Genomic DNA, 22,945 nt, shown 5'->3' on the forward strand with positions numbered 1-22,945 from the left:
ATGGACATGTAAAGAAAAAACAAACTCCAAATGAATCAATTATTATACTGACCATTTTAGTGTTTTTCATTGTGTAGAATATATAGAAACAGAGTTTTTTATAGTATTTTATGAAACAGTAAATATACTTATGTATTCCAAGTAATGCCAACTGCCAAATGTAAATTTTTTATGGAACAAAATATGCAATAATTTTGGTAATTGGCCAGCATTGTTAGTCTGCAGACCTAAGAAGCCTGACTTTCCTTTCATTTTTATTTTCAATTTACTAATACTGTTTTACTGAAGAGGTTTTAAGTGTATACTATATAATAACTTTAAACTCAGTAAATTATGCTTTTAACAAAGTCTCTGTTCAACTGTACGCAACCTAAATTATTTAAAGGGAGCATGTTAATAGAAATTAATTTCTTTCTTTTATTCAACCCCCAAAACAGTGATGATTCCTGGCACTTTTAACTGACAGTTTTACATAATCCAAGTCTAAGAAATTGATGATGCGGACTGACATTGACTTAAAGCCAGTCAATCTGTCTTTGAGCATGTGAATCCAGCCTGCAATAACTTACATGCATACCAGTGGGCATACCCGCTTCCTTGGTAATTTGCTCTAATGCTCCAGGGACTGCATATTCTCTCTAGACTGACACGCACACAGATGTATTCTGCTGCCTTGATTTGAGATCAGCCACCATCATGCCTACACATTAATGATAAAACTGCATAACAATTTGAAAAGGAAAACCGGTAAGGAATGTGAGGCCAAAAGTGGCAGTGCATTTTAAAAACATAAAAGTTAAAAGTATAAATAAAAATTGTTTATTCATAGAAATTAATATTACTTTAAAAATGTTTAAAATCATATACAGTACACTCAAACGAGATGAAGAATCCAATCACATCAGTGTCAACTCCATGTAAAATAAAAAACTGACTTGATAAATACTAATGTCTCAGTTACGTATGGTAACCCTCATTCCCTTAAGGAGGGAATGGAGACGTCACGTCGGTGACCGAAGAAATTGGGATATCGCTTCGATAGACCAATCTACTTCGATTTTAAACTAAATGAGCCAATGCACATTGGCATGCAATTATTGCATCCAACTGCCGCTGATCAGAGCATGAGTATAAGAAGGCAGCAGTTGCAATGCATACCAGGTTTTCACTGAGGAGCCGACCCGGTGGCTCAGCAGTGGTACAGCATCCGTGGCGATGGGACATGAAGGAGGGAACGAGGATTACCAAACGTAACCGAGACATTCCCTTTCAGTCGGTCACTCTCTGCGTCACGTCAAAGCTCTACTTCACTGGCTGAGATTGGATAACAGTGGGAAAACATACCTATTCTGCTTGAAACAGGGACACTGCGGAAGCCCCATCCTTCCCGAAGGAGTTTTTGGGAGCAAATACACATATAGCATCCGTTTAGGTGTATATGGAGAAATTTGAGGTGATTAAAACCCTCTTGGGAAGGCAGAAGTCTGCCGGGGAAACACAGGCTCTGAGGCTTTACCGTGGACCAGAGGTGGGTAGTAACGAGTTACATTTACTCCGTTACATTTACTTGAGTAATTTTTTGGGGTAACTAATACTTTTCGGAGTATATTTAAAGATGGGTACTTTATACTCTTACTTGAGTAAATTTTGGGGGGAAAGCAATAAATGTTATAAATGCTTCAGTTTATTCCAAACGCGCCGTCTACTTTTCTTTGTGCAATGAGCAATGCACATTCGCGAATGATTCATTCTTTTGAGTCAATTCTGTTCAAAGGCTTGATCAAACCAATTGGCAAACGAGCGAATTGGTTCATGAATCAGTTTGAATGAGTCGTTCAGTTCCCTGCCGCACGCGCTGAGCATCTGAATCGGTTCACTCAGAGTTGTAACGTTTAACATCAGCAGCGTTGAAAACGTGGCTATGGAACTGTACTGAATTGAAAGGAAATCTGCCAAAGCTATTTGCTTGCGATGGAGATCCTTATTAGATGAACACCGCGTGTGCTGTCTACTGTTTAACAGGTAATAACTTGGGCTACATTCGATTACAGTACACGATACCACTGTGACATTAGTTTGTTGTACGTGTGTGGCTTATAACAGAGGGGAGTCAAGTTGAATGCAGCTTCCAAAAGACAAAAAATAGCAGATTAAGATTTTATTAATTTTAATATAATCACACCGGTGCGAGTACGTTCAGCAAGTCATATCATCAGCTGCTAAATTCAGATCTGTGATTGCTTGCTGGCGCTGAGCCAGAGATAGATGTGTTTTTACAGCGCTGCGCATTATAACCAATCACACAAGATTCTTTTGAGCTTATTAAAGCATTGGCCAATCAGAGGTGTTCCGATGAGTCATCGCTAAAATGCCGGTGCTTCCTTCACTCGCTCACTGACTGAATACCTCTTTCTGGCGAATTCTCTCGTCAGAAACAACAAAGTGCAGATGTGTGTGTACGAATCTTTAATTAAGATATTGTTTTCACAGTGTTAACAGTTTCAGTGATTTTAATGGGAGTTTCTGAGAGTGATTGAAATCTAGACTATCAGTGAAAATGATCTTTAATAATGTAAATGTTATTTGCTCTCTTTCTGAAAAATGAAAGATTAGTAGCAATATTTATATCACATTAACTTTCAATGTTAAATTCACATTTAATATAAAGTCAGTCGTATTAAAAATATGTTATGGCATGACACCTATATCTGTTACTTAAGTAAACAGACAGGGTTTTATAATAAATTACATAAATTGGAGTAAAGGCCGATGAAATATATACATTTATACACACACATATACATTACATACATTTTATCTATATATCTAAATAAATATAGGCTCAGTATATATGACCCAAAGTAACTAGTAACTAACTACTTGAGTAGATTTTTTATCCTATACTCTTTTACTCTTACTCAAGTAACTTTTCAGTACTTTTACTTTTACTTGAGTAAATATTTCTAGAAGTACTTTTACTTTTACTTGAGTACAGTTTTTGGGTACTCTACCCACCTCTGCCGTGGACTATACACATACGAGTACCGCTTAGGTCTCAATATGGAACCCATCCTTCCATGGATCTCACGGATTCATCATTAAAGCCTGGCGCCGGATGTTCCGCCGCGTCCAGCTGCTTAGGGTGATGGAGGATCTCAACAGGGTCTACATTACGGACACTCTGCAGCAGTTTTTGCAAGCCGATATTGATATTGTTATGACAATTGAATACAACAGATTTAAATCATTAAAGCCACGATTTTAATATTAATACATGGGAATTCATATACATTCACACTTTAAGTTAGATGATTTACATTTTTTAGCTGCTAATACATAAGTATTTGTACGTTTTAGTGCTATAAATATGTCAAAGTTGTGCGTTTTTGTGTGTATGAAAACGTATGTACGTGTGGTAGAACCACACTTAACGTAAAAATACACACTCTCATGAGATCACATTGGTGAAACAGTCTGAGGCCACACCCCTGCGCTAATGGTACAGCCCACAGCGATAATTGTAAGATATTTATATATTTATATATATATATATTGTTTAGATTTTATTTATTCAAATGATCATTTCTTAAGTCACAATTTAGCAAAAGTAAAAGTGAGAGGCAGTTGAAAATAGTTGGAAAATTGAATGTTTGGTTTCACTTTTGCATTTGCTCCACGTGGTCTGTAAATTGAATTGTGAAGCGTTACACGGACCCATTTAATCCAATTTTACCAGTGTCCTTGAATGATCCAATTCAATCATAAACAAAAATGACTCATAATCACAACAGACAAGTAACATTTGTGTTTCTTTTTTTTTGTGATACTGCAGACTTTTGCATTTGACAAAAATAGAACTTTTTAAATTAACAACAAACAAGCAAGCCCAGGCCAGATGAGAAACAGTAACGGAAAAGTAACGTAACGCATTGCTTTCCATAAAAAGTAACACAACTTTTCCCAACACTGCTCCAAAGCAATTTAACATCATTAGTGCTTTGAGGGCACAGTAGGCCTACAGAATTAAGCATATTGGGAAGCATTCACAGGGTGCAAAGTTGGTGGAATCTTGTGTGTGCGTATAGGTTTTCATACCTTTTATACCTGTCAACTCTTTGACCTCTGAAACAAGTGTGGGTGCAGGAAGATGCTGATCTATCCTCACCCAGTTTTTACCTGAAATTGTAAAAATAAATAAAATAAAAAATGCATATTGTGTGACACAACTACTCAAAGAATGGACTAGTTTACGGGGTCCGTGTACTTTTGCGTCCATTCGTTTTTCCTTTTTTAACTCGTAACAAAAATACGAAATTTGATTTCTGCATTTTATTTGCGTTGACCCGCAACATTTAGATAATATGGAGCCCGCGAAGTGAAAAACAAAAACAAATTAAAAAAAAAAAACAATCCGTGGACGGTTTTGCATCCGTCCACTCAGTTTATAAACCGTAGGCTAGGCCAACTCACGAATTCTTAAACCGTTCCCACGATCGGTTTAACAAATCGTGCCCACACGGATTAATAAGCCTAGCCACGATATTCTAATCCGCGCTCTCAGATTTGTAAACCGTGCCTTCAGTTTTAGCAATTTGTAGCCCACCCACAATTTCATAAACCGTGCCCACGCTTTCGCAATCCAGTCCCACGGGTTTGTAAACTGTAGTGTAGGCTATTCACGGATTTGTGGCCCCTCCACCAGTATGTGCCGTCTGATTCAACCAGACCACCTGTTTAGAAGCGTGATGCATTGCATTTTGTTTAAACTTACTTTTTTAAAAATGGATAATTTCTTGAATTTTCTAAAGAAACGACATTTAGCCCAGGCTACTTTTATCTTTAAAGTCCTTTTTTTTTCGGAGGAAAAAGCTCAGTATAATAGAATAAGCAAATATTTCAATTACGGGTTAAAAAAGGCAAAACGAATGGACACAAAAACACACGGACCTTGTAGAATGGAAAAAAAGTTGTTTAAATTATTTGCTTTTCAATTAAATAAGCATTTTAGCTTATATGCTATGGGAAATAAGTTTGTATGTGAATATTTTTTTCACCAGTCTAAAAACGAATAAAGAAGAAAGCATGTTATTCGTTTTTACATTACGAGTTAAAAATGGAAAAACGAATGGACGCAAAAGTACACGGACCTTACGGTAACTCATGTTTTAGTTTTGTAATTTTTTCCCCCTTTGAATAAGGTCTTTTATTCTGTTATGGGCTTTCATTTTGAAGTTCTCGTTCATAGTTCCTGCTGTTATTGTTCATTGTTTCATGTTCTTCATGTTTCTGTTTCCTGTATTAGTTGTTTTTAGCACTGCGTTTAGTGATGACGAAGTGAAGTGTCCTGAACCAGTGAAGCTTTCAACACAACTGTAGCGGCAATAGGTTAATCGAAGCTATTCAACACGGTTTTTGTTGTGACCATCTAGTGGTCATAAAAATTAATAACGCCTTCCAAACTGCTGTGTTCCATTACAGCAGTGGTTTCACATCTGGTTCTACAACTGATTCTTTGTTTTATTTTACTGTAAATAAATAATGGTCATTGTCAAAGTCATTAATTTGTGTCGGTGTGTCAAATTTATGAAACATAAAATTGTCATTTAAATCCGCAAACTGTCCTGTTATTTCATAGGCAAAGTTAATTTGAGCTTACTATTTAATTACGATAAAAATAAAAATAAAAAATGCTAATGCATTATAAAGTAATATAATGTAAAGGAAATATAAATGAGGTTTGCACCGTTTGAACCATGTACTGAAACAGTCATTGTTTTCAGACAGACAATGCTTCAAACGTCATAGATCATGTGCTTTTGCCAAACATTTTTTGATGTGATGTGTTTTTTTTTTTTTGAAACACACTTAGGAGCTTCCGTGTTGAGCGCAACAACACTAACTGCATTTGAATATGCCTTCTTCTTTACTATATAGTAGACCTAAAGGGCGGTATGCCCGAAATACATAGTACTTATAAAACAGTAGAAGAAAAGTACCCAGGTGATCTACTTCCAGCACATCCAATGAACACTTTACTATGTCATGAGGCCACAAGAGAGGAGTGAAGTTAATGATTTAAGTCAGATAGCAATGCCATCATGCATCACAATAATACTACACACATTCATACTACATACAATGTCTGATTAAGTTCCTTATCACATATAATACCCAGTCAAACCGTGTGTGATAATGGATTAGGCAAGGTTTCTTTCAAGATTAGTTTTCTTGACAGCAAGGAAAATGAATCTGTGAGGAATAGAAGTACATTGTGTTAAATGGACTGTACTGACAAAACTTCTTCCCAAAATACTTTCGGTAGACAAAAAATACATAAGACAAGTTTGAAAGTTGTGAGTTGTGATTGTAGTGCATACCATTGTAAAGACATAGAATATTCAAACACAATAAGCACTGCTTAAAGGGATAGTTCACCAAAACATTTCTCAAGTTGTTCCAATTATGACAGAATTTTCATTTTTGGGTGAACTGTACCTTTAATGTTTGAACAAATACATGTGATAATATTGCTTGTTTTCATGTAATACATGTATTTTTATTGTATTATTATTATACATTTATTTATTTTTAAGAAATGATACAATGTCCACATTAATTTCAAGATGTCTCATTTGCTTACAGAAATTCTCACACTGATGTCCACTGACCTTTGCATCGGCCCCTGTGGGCGAGGGTGAGCGTGCGGTCCTTGCATTTCGCCCTCTCCAGGTCACAGTTGGTATCATAACTGTGTCCGTCTGACCCACACACAGGCTTGCTGTGACTCCTGGAGCATGCAGGGGAACATGGACTCTCTCTGTCTCCTATTAGCCACTGCAAACACATGTACACATATATTAAGTAAATTTAAATAGAGCACTGAGGGCATGACAGTCTAATAAGGTATGGGGAACTTGAAAGAAGACCCTGACTAGACTCTAATGAGTGTGCTATAAATTAAACAGAGCTACTGAGCTGAGCTGCAGCTCGATGAGTTTCACAGGTTTGTGGAGCAGGAAGACTCAGGTTGCTTAGTGCAATTTCCATGAATCAATCAATCTATCAATCAATCAATCAATCAATCTATCTATCTATCTATCTATCTATCTATCTATCTATCTATCTATCTATCTATCTATCTATCTATCTATCTATCTATCTATCCGTCTGTCTGTATGTCTGTCTGTCACACCTGTTTTAATTTTGTTTTGAATCAGAATCAGAATCAGAAAGAGCTTTATTGCCAAGTGTGCTTGCGCATACAAGGAATTTGTTTTAGTTACATAAGCTTCCAGTACACAGAGACAACAACAGCACACAGACAAAAAAATAAATAAATAAATAAATAATAATAATTCAAATATAAAGACAAATATTAAAAAAAAAAAAAAAAAAAATTAAATCAATTGTATGAACAGGTGTGATATAGCTGATAAATAGAATAGAATAGAGTGAGATGCAGGGATGCACTGGGATGGTGGTAACAAATAAATATAATGATATTGCACATTTTATTGCATAAGTGGGGAACATTTAACTGTTCATGATTATCAGTTCATGACATACATATCAATTAGTATTTCATTTTTCTTCTAATGTGAGAGAATTAAATATTTTATATTAATAATTAAATAATCTTATTTCACACACACACATACAGTATGTGTGTGTGTGTGTGTGTGTGTGACATAATAATATAATTATTTAATTCTCTCTCTAACATAAGAAGAAAAATTAAATACTAATTGAGCAATAGCCATTAATGGTATGTTCTTTTCTTTTTCCTTATTGTTTTTTCTAATGCAACCAGCCATTTCAAATATACAAAAATCTAAAATATTTACATTTCTGCTTTTCCACAATTTCAAAAAGTCACATATTCCCCTAACATTTGAGAGGAACAGAAGAGTCTCTAGAGAGGTAAAGGGAAAGAAAGCCAGTTTTCCTCAAGACTCACTGTAGATATATTCTGGTCAGTGACCTATTACAATACAAATTCATAAATTATTATGATTTAAACTGTAAAAAACTGTAAAAATGGGTAACACTTAATATTACAATTACATCTATTAGTGGCTTATTACTAATAAATATGACTTTTCTCTCAATAAATTCTTAATTTTCTGCTAATTAATAGTGAGCAAGGTAGTTGTTAAGTTTAGGTATTTGGTATGATTACGGATGTAGAATAAGGTCATGTAGAATAAGGCATTAATATGTGCTCAATTAGCACTAATACATGGCTAATATTCTAGACAACTATGTAACCGTAAAATAAAGTATTACCTATAGTTAATGTAATTTTACAGTAAAATACTGTTTAAAATACAGTTTTTGGAAGTGAAAAAGAAAAAGTCATTGTATAATTGATAGGGCTGTGAATCTTTGGCAAGGCAGCGATTCAATTCGATTACGATTCATAGGTTTTTGATTCGATTCAAGAACGATTTTTGCAAATTTAGAACGATTTAATTCGATTCGATTCACAATTAAATGCGATTCGATTATAACGATTTGATTCTGCATTCTTTATGTGCATTCACGGGATTATTTAAATGCTTCTACTAAATTCTTTAAATGCTTAGTTAGGGGGCAAATTACAGTAGCATTTATGGTTAGAGAACCATAGGTTAGAAAAAAAAAAAAAACTTTTGTCCATTGTTAAATGCTAGTTTAATGATGCGACATGGCATACGTAAAAATGTATGTAAGCCAAGTTTTTAAAAAAGAGCTTAAAGACTATTATGTATAAGCTAACATTTTGTCACACCAGGGGCGTAGCCATAATTTCAGAAGTGACAGAAATGTCAAATACAATCATTTTATGAATGTAGCCTATATAATAATAATAATAATTATTATTATTTTATTTTTTTTATTTTTTTACAAGGAATAGCTGTAGTAAATCAAATACACTGCTGGACAATAATCAATCATTTGTAATCGATATTTTTTTCCTAATGGCAATTTTATGTTTGTTTTATATACTAGGCTACATTTAATTAGCAATTATTTAAATTTTCTGCACAGAATAAGGTAGAAAATATACTTTATAGTTTCTGTACTGTAATAAATGTCAATTAGCACTGCATCATTCATAAATTGTTTGTGGGGTTTTTTTTTGTTTCATCAGTTCATTCTGCTTTTATTCAGTTTAGCTGCAGATATAGCCTGGCACGTCTATGAGAGTGAGATCGCTTCTCTTTCAGTGTGAAAACGTCTTCATCTCAATTTAACTTTTCCTCTCCATCAGCGAATGATTCTGAGAGAAAACGCGCCAGATGTCTGTTTGCTAATGAAACAAACGCTACTTTCATGCATCTGATTATCAGATAAATCTCGCGCTCTTATTTCAAGGTCGTTGTAAATGCTGTGGTTAATTTTAAAAGTTTCCTTCGTATATTCGGTTCATCCGCATTGAACATTTATCATTTAATGGATCTGTGCATATGATTTAGACACTTACATTTCTGCTCCGTCCATGCAATAAACACAGCTGTCAACGGCTCCGGTAACTCCGTCGGTAAGATGCAGAGATCCATTGACAAACTACAGAAAAGTAAAACTAATTCACGTTAGCATTACTGGCCACGAGTCCTATAGATCACACGTCAGCTGCGTCAGAGACGAACGGAGCGCGAGCGCAATCCTGTGACAGTCTCAGTCGGTAAACAGTGGAGCGCGTGAAGGACAGATAAGAGGCACGATTCACGAACACTCTTCAAGGTCTCCATTAATTCATGCGTGTAGAAATTTAATGTGTATACATTTTGAAAGCATTGAATCGTTATAGAAATTGAGATTCATTCGATTCTTAGCATTTTGAATCGATTACTGTCCAAGATCGGTGATTCACGATTCAAAAATCATGTTTCAAGATCAATGCATATGAATTGACAAGGTTTGTAATCGATGCATCGAGAAAACGAGTGAATCGTTACACCCCTAATAATTGACAGTGACAGACCGTAAATTGACACTCTCAGAATCCCCTGCATTTTTGTTTAAATAATATATTTCTTCTTAGATTTTTCTCATCAGTTGTGTACATTAGGGTTTAATCTTAGATCTAATGTTGTTAAATTATTGTTTATTGCATTATTTCAGTATCATGTGTGTCACCATGATGGGGTTTAGTGTCTGCATGAATGACACTGTGCACCTTCTATAAGTATTGCCCTCCTTGTAGCCCATCATGCAGTGTGGCTTTTGACACTGCAGTGGTCTCACACAACAGCAGGTACACACAACTGGAGAACCTCTACTGGAAAAAGGGTATCTTTAGCCAGAAACACAGGGCACATTTTCCATTTTAACACAACCCATCTGAATAACCACAGCTGACCATTTCTGATCACACACACACACACACAGACACACACACACACACACACACACACACACACACACATACACATTAAACAACAAAACGTTGCTTCAGGAGTTGAGCAATCAAGCAAATGGAACCAAATGATGTCACTAGTAAACATGAACTGAATCAGTCTGAATGCCTGACAAACAAGACCCCCAACCCCCCCCCCCCCCCCCCACCCCCTTTCAGTATGGCATTATTAAATCTAACTCCTTTACCATGTACCAAATCCTGCTTATATAGTACTATACCAATACTATCAGTAGATTTTACTACATACTCAATGTAACCACAAATTTATTTATTTATTTATTTATTTATTTATTTATATGTGTTCACACTGTATATATTTTTCGATTCTCACTTGGGTAAATAATCCAGCCTAAAACAGCCACATTAAAAATGTATATCTAAGCAAATCTTTAGTGTTTCTTAAAATGGGCCAAAATAATCCCGGCGAAAGCTGCCGTCAAAGTTGCAATATAAATTCTGCATCCAAATCAAGCTGTTAGAAAGGTGATTTAGAACTCTGTACACATCCAGATGGTGAGTATTTGTCAATTTTCTTTGAAGGAAACCAGGAAAAAGAAAGTAAAGGGAAAGGTTCCATAGTCAGGCATTTGTAGTCTCATAATTCATCTTGACTACATGAATACTTCTATGATGTGCTCTGTCTGATGACATTTATTATGACAGAAGGCATAAAAGATTAATACTCAGTTTTCACAGGGTGAAATTTAAAGACTACTTACTTAAAAAGCCTCTACCATAGCTCTAGAATATGTGTACATTTAAATATGACTCATCAATGAAGTCTAACCTCATTGGTTATAATAATCAATCATTTGTTACATGATAACATGATTACATGATCACCTGTGTTTTTTTTTTTTTTTTTTTTTTTTTTTCACTAAAGAGCTTCAGGACTTTCTGCAAAACATTTTCATTTCGTGTGGCAGAAGAAAGAAGAAAATCAAATAGCATATAAATAAATCATGTCTCAAATAAGCTGAAAATAAGGTGAGTAAATAATTTTAAGTCGTACTTAAATGGGTCAAAAAGCACTCTAAAATTCAGCTGATTGCATTTAATATTATACATTTAAAATATAGAATAATACATTTTCATTTTGAATTAACATGGAATTAAGTGTCCAAAAACATTAGTTCTCACTTAAGTACACATTCTCACTCATTTATTTTCTTTTCTTTTCTTTTCCTGTTAAGTACTGTATATTACTCCCATAATAAGTGTTCTTTTTAAAAGTATTGTAACGTGTACTTCTTTTTCATAAAGCATACTGTATACCGAAAAGGTTTTTGCTTGGAAAAGTAGGAGGACCTCTCAATAAACAATCATTCTTAATTTAAACCTTCAAATAACAAGAATATTTTAGATACAATTAGAAATTCTGGAAAGGCATTAAAACAGACACAAGTTAGTTCTGTCTCACACGCAAAATTACAGTCAACATAAGAAAGGACTCTGAGAGGTTAACAACATAACACATTTATGTATCACCTTAGATTGAAAGCATACTGATCTGTGACTAGGTCTGTAAAATATGTGTTTATTTATAAAATATGAGCTTGAGTATTACTGTTTAACTGTATAACTGGAAGTTAAACGAATCACACACCTTCAGTCAGTTTGTGTGGGCAGAAGTTTAGTTATGTATGGAACACAGAAGAAAACAGAAGCCTACTCACCATAAAACCTTCTGTCTTTTTCACTTTCAACAATATACCGAACCCAGAAAGTATTGAGAGATTCTGGGACACTTTAGTCACACATTTTACAAATGCAATGCACTGAGAACCAAATATTAAAATGAATGAACAAGCTTTCGATCTTAAAACTCTACAAAAAAAACTGATGCAAGAACTCTCAGAACTAGCTTCAGGTTTTTTTTTTTTTAGCAATTCTATTTAAAAAGTGGTCACAAGGTACTTTAAGTGGATATATGAAGTCAAATCCCCTTAAAATCTCTGAGTGTGTTCCATTATTAATGTCTGATAAATTTCTGTTCTGTTTTATAACCCAACACACATCTATTTTTATCTATATTTTTTGTACATTTATCTGATTTTGTAACTCATGCAATGATATTCATACATTTTATTTATTTTTTGTATTTAGTTGTGGCATAGGTGCTCAATAAATGTTTAAAGCTGTTGTTCATTAGTCATTATTTTACTTAAAGGTTTCTCAGTCAGTACACTTCTTTCTTAAAAAAACAACAACAACAAAAATAATGGTCAAAAGAAGACTTCTGATTGGCTGCCATATAACTAGCAGGCCTGGCCAAGTGTAGCTGGCGCCCCTCAAAAATGGTTCGAAAATAGGTGAGAATTCTGTTTCAAATTAGAACACAGTTTAAAACAGAAATGGGCAAACATGTAAATATGTATATATATATATATATATATATGGTTCTGTTTCTTCATGTTATTCCAGACAGACTGGATGATGATGAGATCAGATCTCTGTGTGGAGCACTGGCTGTTGTCAGACTCTTGTGCAAACAAAAGATTCACTAGATTATTACAATTAATGGCAAAAATAATGTTTGGAAATGTAAACTGATATTTCCTACTGACACACTACGGCAAAAGACAGAGATAAGAAATAGAAATAAAAAAGTTTTGTTGGTGAAAATACTTTTGCACAGTACTGTATGTATATATAACATACAGAATGATCTTTTTTTAAAAACTAAAATAGCAGAAAGTTTTATGTTAGGGGAAGGTTTAGGGTAAGAGGACAGAAAAAAACTGTTTTTACTGTATAAAAACCATAACGTGTATGGAATGTCCACATAAAACATGGGAATCAGTGTGTGTGTGTGTGTGTGTGAATTGGGAAGAAGACAGAGTGTGAGAAATTGGTTATGCAAACTTCAAATCCCTTCCCAAATAAGCTTTTCGTGATCCAGTAATGACTTTCAGAATTCATACGAAGAAGATTTGAAATCATAATCCCTCTTCTCTGATCATTAGACTAATTAAATCCATGCTAACAGGAAATCCGCTTCCTGAACTTCCTACTTTGTCACTCTAATGATACAGCTTGGCTTAAGAACAGTCATATTAGTTCTTCTGGGAATCTCACTTACTGTCTGATCAAAAAAAAAAAAAAGGAAAGAGTTTGTGGAGCAAATTAAGATATGCAGGAATTTCTGTCCAGTTACCAAATTATGTCCTGCATTTCAGTCCTTATTGTCAACTGAATTAGTTTAATATCAAATAATGTATTCATTAAGTGGATTCCGTCCTCTAGCTCTGGGTTTGTTAAAATGTACAGTGCAGTTTTTGGACTGGTTCTTGGTTTCTATGATTTGAGGTGTCTAGTCTTGGTCTGAGTCCTAGGGGGTCTGATTTTGGACTGGGTCTTGTATAGTCTTATACAGCACATCAGTGAAGTCTTGGCAAACTGATTGATCGACCACTACTTAAACAACATGGGATTTGTTACTTAGTGTTAGCCATAAATCCCAATTTAAGAATGTTTTTGAATTCACTTATGTGTTGGGAGAAGAAAATACCTTTGGTTTGTTAGTTATCACTTGTAAACAGTCTATGCCAATGCCAAATACCAATCCATTTGCTATGCCAGATTTTAGACAATCATCCAAACACAAAACAATCAAGGTTTTCTTACATTCCCTGTAGGAAGTTGTTGTTAATCAAATGTTTTTTGATTATTTGATCCCAGAGCTTGTAGCAAAAAAAGAAAACATGCGGACTAAATAACCTGTTAAAGTTGTTTGTCCATTGTAGCGCCAAAATAAAATATGTCAACATCAGCAAAACACACAGTGTAGAGAAGATCCCACTTGAAAATGCCAATATGGCAAAACTGTGACATGACTTTCAGTTTATGAAACCTGCTATGTCATGACTTGCGGCTTTTCGGTGTGGTAAAAGGGACACTACTTTTATTGGGCTGTATTGAAGCCTCTGGGAGGTTGGTAATCTCTGGTATTTTCTCAGAGAAAGCCATATCATTAAAGAGCTGATAGTCACTGCTATCTCTCCACAGCAAATTCCCATAGCACTGACCCAGAACACATTCTCTCTGTCAGAAAACCTTTCTTATCCAAATCCCAGATGTCACTCACTGTATATCAAGCACACAGCGCTGCTTCTGGCCCACACAGGGAGAACAGCCCTTGTTCTCTATCCCCCTCACATACACTTTCTCCTTCTCTTTACTCTACTATCTAGTTCTGTCTTGCTCACACTATCTCTCTCTTTGTCCACTCCAGTCCTTGTCAAACGTTGCTGTCTGCAATTTAGTCTGGAAATGCAATACACATGCACACACACTTTGATGGACAGTGTTGTTGTATATTCTGTGATTCTAAATCTTTAGTCACATGACTTTCCTGGTCTTAACTTGTCTTTTGAAAATCATATTTCCCATGTTACAAAAACTGCATTCTTCCATCTTAGAAACATTGCCAAGCTACAAAAGCTTGTCATTTGTTTCTGATGCAGAAAAGATAGTTCATGCATTCATGACCTCTAGACTAGACTATTGTAATGCACTTCTAGGTGTTTGTCCTGCTTCTTTAATAAACAAGCTACAGGTAGTCCAAAATGCAGCCGCTAGATTCCTTACCAGGTCAAGAAAATATGATCATATTACCCCAATTTTACAGTCTCTGCACTGGCTACCTATTAAGTTCCGTATCAGTTACAAATTATCATTACTTACCTATAAGGCCCTAAATGGTTTAGCTCCTGCGTACCTAACTAGCCTTCTACCACGCTACAATCCATCACACTCCGTAAGGTCACAAAACGCTGGACTTTTGGTAGTTCCTAGGATAGCAAAGTCCACTAAAGGAGGTAGAGCTTTTTCACATTTGGCTCTTAAACTCTGGAATAGCCTTCCTGGTAATGTTCGGGGTTCAGACACACTCTCTCTGTTTAAATCTAGATTAAAAACGCATCTCTTTCGCCTAGAATTTGAATAATGTATCTTAAATTGTGAGTATAGTTGTATCTGATCAAATGTGCATTCTTATTCTTTAGCTTGGGTTAAACTAATTAATTTTACTTTGTTGGAACAGCAGCTATGCTAATGATGTCTCTATTTGTTTCTATGTTTTGCCACAGGATTTACACAAGCTCCAGTCTGGATCCAGAACGCCTGAGAAGAGATGATGCTGACCCTCAGAGGACCCCAGATGATGCTAACCCTGAATCAACAACATAACTAACAAATATTGCTACAAGTGTGACTGCATCATATAATAATTATTAATTATTAATAATATTAATAATGTTCATCATCTGGCTGACTACGCCTTGTATAAATTTTTCTACAAATCCTGTCATACGTGCACAAACTGACAGACACCACTTATAAGCTATTACTAAATATTGTAGAAACATAATTTTCTGTAAAGTTGCTTTGTAACGATTTGTATTGTAAAAAGCGCTATACAAAAAAAAAAAACTTTACGCTTACTCCTAATTAGAACAAAACAGACCAATATTTAAAACTCTTTAATGCTCAGACATAAGTCACTGCAACACTGATATGGTAAAGGATTGATGCCTTATACAGATGTAACAGTGTGACCTTCTGTGAAGCTTGTTTGAAACCATGTGTTATAAAAAGGAATATACTTTAGAAATAATTGTTTGTCCAATTCTGCTTAATGACAGAAAAAAAAGAAAAAGAAAAAATCAGTAAAGGCCACTTCTGGTTGCATCTGGCAGATCTGCCATTAGTCAACAACATACTGGGTCTGTCCACAGCCTGTGTAACAGTGAAGCTGCATGTCATTAGCTTAATGTGATAATCTGTAAATAAAATAAACCCAGACCACTTTGTGTTCACAAAGCATGAACCATATTAGGCTTGCAGACATCTGAAGCCAGGCATACACTGATTTCAGAAATGTTTTTGTTAGGCTTTTTAAAGTAACTCTATCCACAAAATTACAAATGAAACATGTTTGTTAACAAAAATTGTGGTGTGAAGAGTAGCCACATTAACACAATTTCAGCAGCAATGAATGAAGCATGTCACTTTAAAACAAAGTAGCTTTCTGTTGGTCATTGTGGTAAATCTGTGTGAAAAACTTAAACATGAACAAAACCAGTGAGGCAAAATCTTTGACCCATACACAAAATTTCAGATCATGTGGATTCCTATAGAAATTACTAGATTTCGACTGCAGAAATTTGCGGAACAGCAATAAATGTGACCACATATTAAGAACTTGAGATTTAGCTTTTGACTCCACGTTTTTCCAACATCCAATTACGATTTTAAAAAATACATACTGAATATATTTTAATTATCGCATAACATTTTATCATGCACTACAATTAGATACAAAAAGTCCCTATTTGCACTAAGTATAAATACATTCTAATGCCTGGTATACATGTACAATTTTTGATTGTCCCAGAAGATAGAACTTGAAAAAATTGTGGCAATTTCTTTGGTCATGGCTCCTAAATGGTGGTCCAACGCTGTACTGTGAGAAAAGTTCAAAGACAGCCGTTGTCACAGTCTTTCAACCAAAGATACCCTGCGATAATTTTCTGGTAGTGTCAGAAGTTTAGGATAACCATCTCACAGTGTGTTTGGTGCAACACCTTCACCTACTGATTCCAAAAAGTACTTAATTGTCTCCTCTGCCACTTCCTCTATTTTGCCACTTTACCACTAGTGCATGCTGATAAAGTTTAATTCTTCTATACTAATTTGCATCGTAGCCTACGATTTAATAGGTGTCATCATCATTTGTGATGTGTGTTTGTTCTTTACATGACTTTTCGAGGTTTCAGTGATGCACTCTACCAGATGTGTTGTATACACCTCCATGCATCCATTTTTAAATCACTCAAGCTGGTTATGTTCATTTTTGCATTGAAGCTTGACCAAACAACCATGATGTTTTGTTTGTGTAGTTAGCTAATTCTGCGAAATGAATGTGGTGAGAAAGCGTGTGTAATATATTTTACCTGAACTACTGAGTGAAAATACAATAGACTGAAAATAGACTGAAAATTTTGTAGATTAGATGGGGGTTTTTTTTTGGGGGGGGGGGGGGTCACACTCTATTAAGTCCATACTTCAAAGGGAAAGGAATATTGAAATTGAAGCATTCTAAATGTGTCTTGTTCTCTTGAAAGTGTGCATAGCCTAACAGCCTAACATATTGTGCAAATATCCATTTCAGTATTGGTCATAATATATCTACGCTACTTCAAATCATTATTTTCAAATTCTAAATAAGTACGAACTACTTTAAAAGGACATAATGTTAATTTACTGGCTATAATTTCTGATCTGCACTATTGCCAACTGTTACATTACACAGAAATTCTATAAAACATATGTTATAATCTTAAAAATTGTCACAAATATTATTTAACAACAATGAGTCAACTAATAAATAAGTAGTTAGATCAGGTAGAAACAACATTTTATGGTAACAAAAAAAAAAAAAAAAAGTTTTAAGGGCTGTCTCAATTTCAAAAACCTTCCAGTGCACCAAAATGTTAGCTCCCTGAAAAATCCCACAATGCACCACAAAAACTAGGGAGCATCAATGCTCACTATGCTCCCTTACCAGAAATGATGTCACATCTCTGAAGCATTAAACATACACCAAATGAGCCAACACGATAATTATAATGACACTCGTTAGAAGATTTGAGATACTTTTTAGTATTTCAGCATAGATACACATAGCTAGACCGGTAACGAACACATCTATGTAGTTCCCTTTCGAGGGAACTTCGAACTACATCCTCTAGGGGTTGCTTTGGGGAACACCTCGTTGTGACCCGTGTCTGAAGCATACATTGAAAAAACATCAACTTGTTTGCCGACACCCCGATGACACTCGATCTTTGCGTCATTTATTTGGGTGAAGAGCACGCACGCGATGTCTTTGAGGAGGCAATCTGCGTGCATTGTGAGCGTTTTTTCAATGGAAAAAGCTCCGCTCTCCTTCTTCTCTATTCTGAAAGAAAAAGGAAAAAAAGGCAGCCATCTGCTTCCCGCGGTTCAGGACCTGTCTGTGCTGAGGCACGGAGGAGAATGAGCTCGTGAGAATACAGGTGGATCTGTCTGAATTGTTTAAAGAGGGACTTTCCCTTTCGCGCTCAATGGCGACGGACAAAAGAGAGCCTCGGGAGGATGATGTTATATCTTTAACACTTTCTGATACTGAGGTTAGTGCTCTGCTGGGCTTTTACCCAGGAAAAGCAGGAGATATTTGAAGATGGTGAAGAAGCTGAGGCTGAGCCTTCTCAATTCTCCTGCCCTGCGTATGTAGAGCTGTTGGAGGTTATTGAGCGAAAATTACCTTTTGACCATGGCCGTCCAGCTCAGGTGAGCCTTTCATTTCTGCATGATCTCCATACAGAGATTAAAAAGAAATGAAAGATGCCGTTTTCTTCTTGCATCCATCGGCTTCGGCATGAAAGTAATCTGCCGACATCGAGGTGATGCACGAAAGCGGCTATGAGGGAATGCCCCCTGTAGAAAGAGCTAAATTTTTTATAAATAATTTATAAATAATTTTTATCTATGAAAACTTTTTCTTTCTGCAGGGGAAACATCCTCTCTTAATCTTCCTCCTTGCCATCTAAGCCCCTTCAGAAAATCATCTCGCTTAAATGGCAAGGCATACGCAGTAGCAGGTCAGGCTGTGGCTTTATTACACACGATGCTGGTGCTTCAAGCATATCAGACTGATCTGGTAAGAGACCTGGATAGAGACAGGGGCCTTTTTTCTGATCAGGTAGCCGAGCTGCGCAGCACCACGGATCTCTCTCCGTGCTACCAAGCAGGCCGCTTCCGCCATGGGCGGGACTATGGCTGCATGGTTAACTTCTGCTTTTATCCTCCCCTTCCTAATTCCCCAGTAACCACCAGCTTTCCACCTGATCGAGGCTAGGTTGAAACCTCTCGCATAACAGTCTCCTATGCTGGACCTATAATGTTTTCATGGTTCTATGTTCATAGCAACCACCCTACTGATGGTCCAGACTAAAAGGAGGCGCCCCTTGAGCGGGGCTCCAGCGCAGGAGGGTGAGTAAATGTAACCCTCTCTGTATATACTTATGTGTATTAAATTGCTGGTGGTTACGTGTCTACTAATAAACTCTGTGAGTTTCATTTGCAGTGCTCAGTTACAGTGTTTACTAAACACTCGCCAGCACCAGCCATCCGGCTTCATGTTCCGGTATTAGGCGGCTGAGATCACAGGTTTCTGAGGGAGCCTCCTTGATCATCAGGCCTGGCACAGCACTGCAGGGAATTTCATGGATGTCCGGCCAGGTCACCCTGAGGGGACTCCTGGCCGTTTAGTGGTGCTGTCGGATCTAGCGGGAAGTGGAGGTGGCAGTTACAGAAGTCTTCTTGTATATGCTGCCTCAGGTGATGCTCCCCTCGCCCGAGGTTTGTAAAATTGAGCTTGCCTCTCCCGTGCAATTCAGCGCCTCTGCGATGCTTAGGAACCTTTAAGTACACATGCTAAGCTTTGTGTACTTTCTCAAAACCACAAGGTGGTCAGTGTGCACGTGGACACTATGCGCACTTTCTAAAATCCACGTAAGTGGTAAGTTTGCAAGCAAGACTCTGCGAACTTTCTGAAATCCTGTACAATAAGGGTTACGCGCTCCGCTTTGTTCCCTTTCTTGAGATGATTAGACCTTGGTTCCTTGGGCTCCATTCAGCCAGTGTGTATTTTTTTAAAAAAGGGTCGCCTATGAGCGCGCTACTCTGAGCTCGGAGTTCTCCTCTCATATGAGACTGAATTCTCTGTTTTTTCCCCAGAGCACTCCAGTATTGTTTCCATAGATCAAGTTGGTGACTCTCAATCATACTGTTTTGAGATGCAACATTCCATCTATGAGCTACTCTATCAGAGTGCCACGAGAGCTCCTCCTTAGAACAGTATTTGAAAATCCATGCTATGGTAAGTGTGCACGTGAAGCCTTTGCACACTTTTTGAAATCCACACCGTGGTAAGTTCGCACGCTAGTATTCTGCATTCTTTCTAAAATCCTATATGGTGAGGGCTTTGCGCGGTTACTTCGTGCCCTTTCTTGAGTTGGTAAAAGCCCCGTTCATCTTGGGCGCCACTCCACCTATGTATCCTCGGATACCTATTGAAACAGGGTGTTATTACTAGAGAACTGTCGAGACAGCTCTTTCAGCAAGTTTATGGGTAAGCTAGCGGTAGCCCCTGTGGGACAGGCAAGACTTGGTAGAAATGCTAGGCTCTAAGCTGTATCCCTTTAAAGGAATCTTCCTGATTCCAAGCCTTCAGCCCTACCCTGGGCCGAGGCCCTAACAATTAAGTTGGGTATGTAGCTTAGGCCTTTTGGCCGTAAGGGGTACTGTGACAGACAGCCGTCTAAACGTCCCAGGTGCAACTCCCATGGAAATGGTAGAGTTGGTACTTAGTGCTCGCCATGATTCTGGCCTGCACTCCCCTCAGCATGGCGGCATGGGTATACTTTTCCCCAAAGCGACTCCTAGAGGACGCAGTTCGAAGTTCCCTCGAAAGGGAACTGTCTCAGGTTACGAATGTAACCATAGTTCCCTGAGTAGGGAACGAGACACTGCGTCCTCTAGCTCCCTGTCATGCTTTGGACGCAAGCTTCAGACGAAAAAGTGAATGACGTGCTCTCCCGGTGCTTATTTATAGTCGCGCCGGTAGTGACGTCGGAGGCTGTCGTTGGCCAACAAGTTGGTGTTTTTTCAATGTCTGCTTCAGACACAGGTCACGACGAGGTGTTCCCCAAAGCGATCCCTAGAGGACGCAGTGTCTCGTTCCCAGAGATGGGACCAAGTCACACATGTGCAAGTCTCAAGTAAGTCTCAAGTCTTAACCTTCAAGTCTCAAGTAAGTCCCAAGTATTTTTTTCTTGGGCAAGTCAAGTCAAGTCAAGTCAAGTCACAAGTTATGTCAAGTCAAGTCAAGTCAAGTCACCTTATTATTGTAATTTTACCTGCAGAATCTGATCTTAATAAAGTTAAAAGACAAGATATAAGTAACAGTAAATTAAAATAATTTGGATTTGCATTGTAAATACTCATGTTCAGTAAAATACATCATGGAATCAAACAAAATTGTAACTTCATAAAATTATTTATTTTTCACTTCTGCCAACAGAAATGTTTTACATTTTCAACATTGAGTCCATAAAACAAATAACAGCTAAACATCCAACAGACTCCTCTCTGAAACCCCCCCCCCCCCTCTCCCTCTCTCTCTCTCTCTCTCTCTCTCTCTCTCTCTCTCTCTCTCTCAAACGACGTGACGTGATATGACATGACATGACATTCGGCCAGGTATGGTGACCCATACTCAGAATTCGTGCTCTGCATTTAACCCATCCGAAGTGCACACACACAGAGCAGTGAACACACACACACACACACACACACACTGTGAACACACACCCGGAGCAGTGTGCAGCCATATGCTTTGGCGCCCAGGGAGCAGTTGGGGGTTCGATGCCTTGCTCGAGGGCACCTAAGTCGTGGTATTGAAGGTGGAGAGAGAACTGTACATGCACTCCCCCCACCCACAATTCCTGCCGGCCCGAGACTCGAACTCACAACCCTTCGATTGCAAGTCCGACTCTCTAACCATTAGGCCGCAACTTCCCCTCAAACACAGTTTATATACAACATTAAACTTTCTTACATTTCTCCTCTCTCTCTCTCTCTCTCTCTCTCTCTCTCTCTCTCTCTCTCTCTCTCTCTCTCTCTCTCTCTCTCAAGTTCAAGTTCAAGTTGCTTTATTGGCATGACATTTGAGTTACAGTATTGCCAAATTTAGCATTTAGATACAGAATAAAATATGATTACAATAAAATACAATAAAAATAGCAGCAGCAGATAATATTTCTAATATTAATAATAGTAATTATATAGAATTAAGAATATAAAATAAAACAGTTGAATACAATAAATTATCCCTTTCGTATGGTGTGTATGGTGTATAAATATTTAGCAGCTATTGTGACTGCCGTCTCATTCTCTCCAAGTATATAGAGTAGTTTCTCTGAGTCATTTAGGGACAAGAATGAAGGATTCAAAGCTTCAAACTGTGAGAAGAATGTTTCTCTTGTAGTGCTGTATTTGGGACAGACAAGAAGGAAGTGTTTCTCATCCTCTGTTTGATTCAGCTCACAGTGTTTGCCTCTCTTCTCTCGGTAGCCAGGATCTTTTATGTCTACCAATCTCTATTTCCAAATCATGATCACTGAGTCGGTATTTTGAAAGGATTTGTCTTTCTTTTAATTGCTTGAGTGATAAGTAATTTGCCAGTTTTGTGGTTCTGTTTAGGGCCGAATAACACTGGAGTTTGGTTTGGAGCTCAAATTAATTTTTTTCATTTTTCATCATAATTATACTTCAGATTTTTGTCAATTAGTTTCTGAATGTTGGGGTTGTGATTGGAGTCAGACTCAGTTTGGGTTTCCTTCATCAGGTGAAGCACGAGTGTGTTTCTCTCTCTCTCGCTCTCTCTCTCTCTCTCTCTCTCTCTCTCTCTCTCTGTCACACACACACACACAC

General features: G+C 37.0%; 1 protein-coding gene across 6 annotated transcripts in view; it reads right to left on the reverse strand.

Moving 5' to 3' along the window:
- Positions 1 to 22,945, reverse strand: part of LOC132111790 (SPARC-related modular calcium-binding protein 1-like) — a 57,269-nt gene that overhangs the window by 25,796 nt on the left and 8,528 nt on the right. For 4 of the 6 annotated variants that reach the window (XM_059519387.1, XM_059519385.1, XM_059519389.1 and 1 more), the window contains exons 2-3: positions 6,669 to 6,834; positions 4,096 to 4,176 (exon numbers count right to left, since the gene is read on the reverse strand). In XM_059519387.1, the coding sequence (XP_059375370.1) occupies positions 4,096 to 4,176; positions 6,669 to 6,834 (247 nt within the window). The remainder of the gene's footprint in view (positions 1 to 4,095; positions 4,177 to 6,668; positions 6,835 to 22,945) is intronic. The other 2 variants (XM_059519388.1, XM_059519390.1) reach the window with 1 other exon arrangement.

The sequence above is a fragment of the Carassius carassius genome, chromosome 31 (genome assembly GCF_963082965.1).
Source record: "Carassius carassius chromosome 31, fCarCar2.1, whole genome shotgun sequence".
NCBI lineage: Eukaryota > Metazoa > Chordata > Actinopteri > Cypriniformes > Cyprinidae > Carassius > Carassius carassius.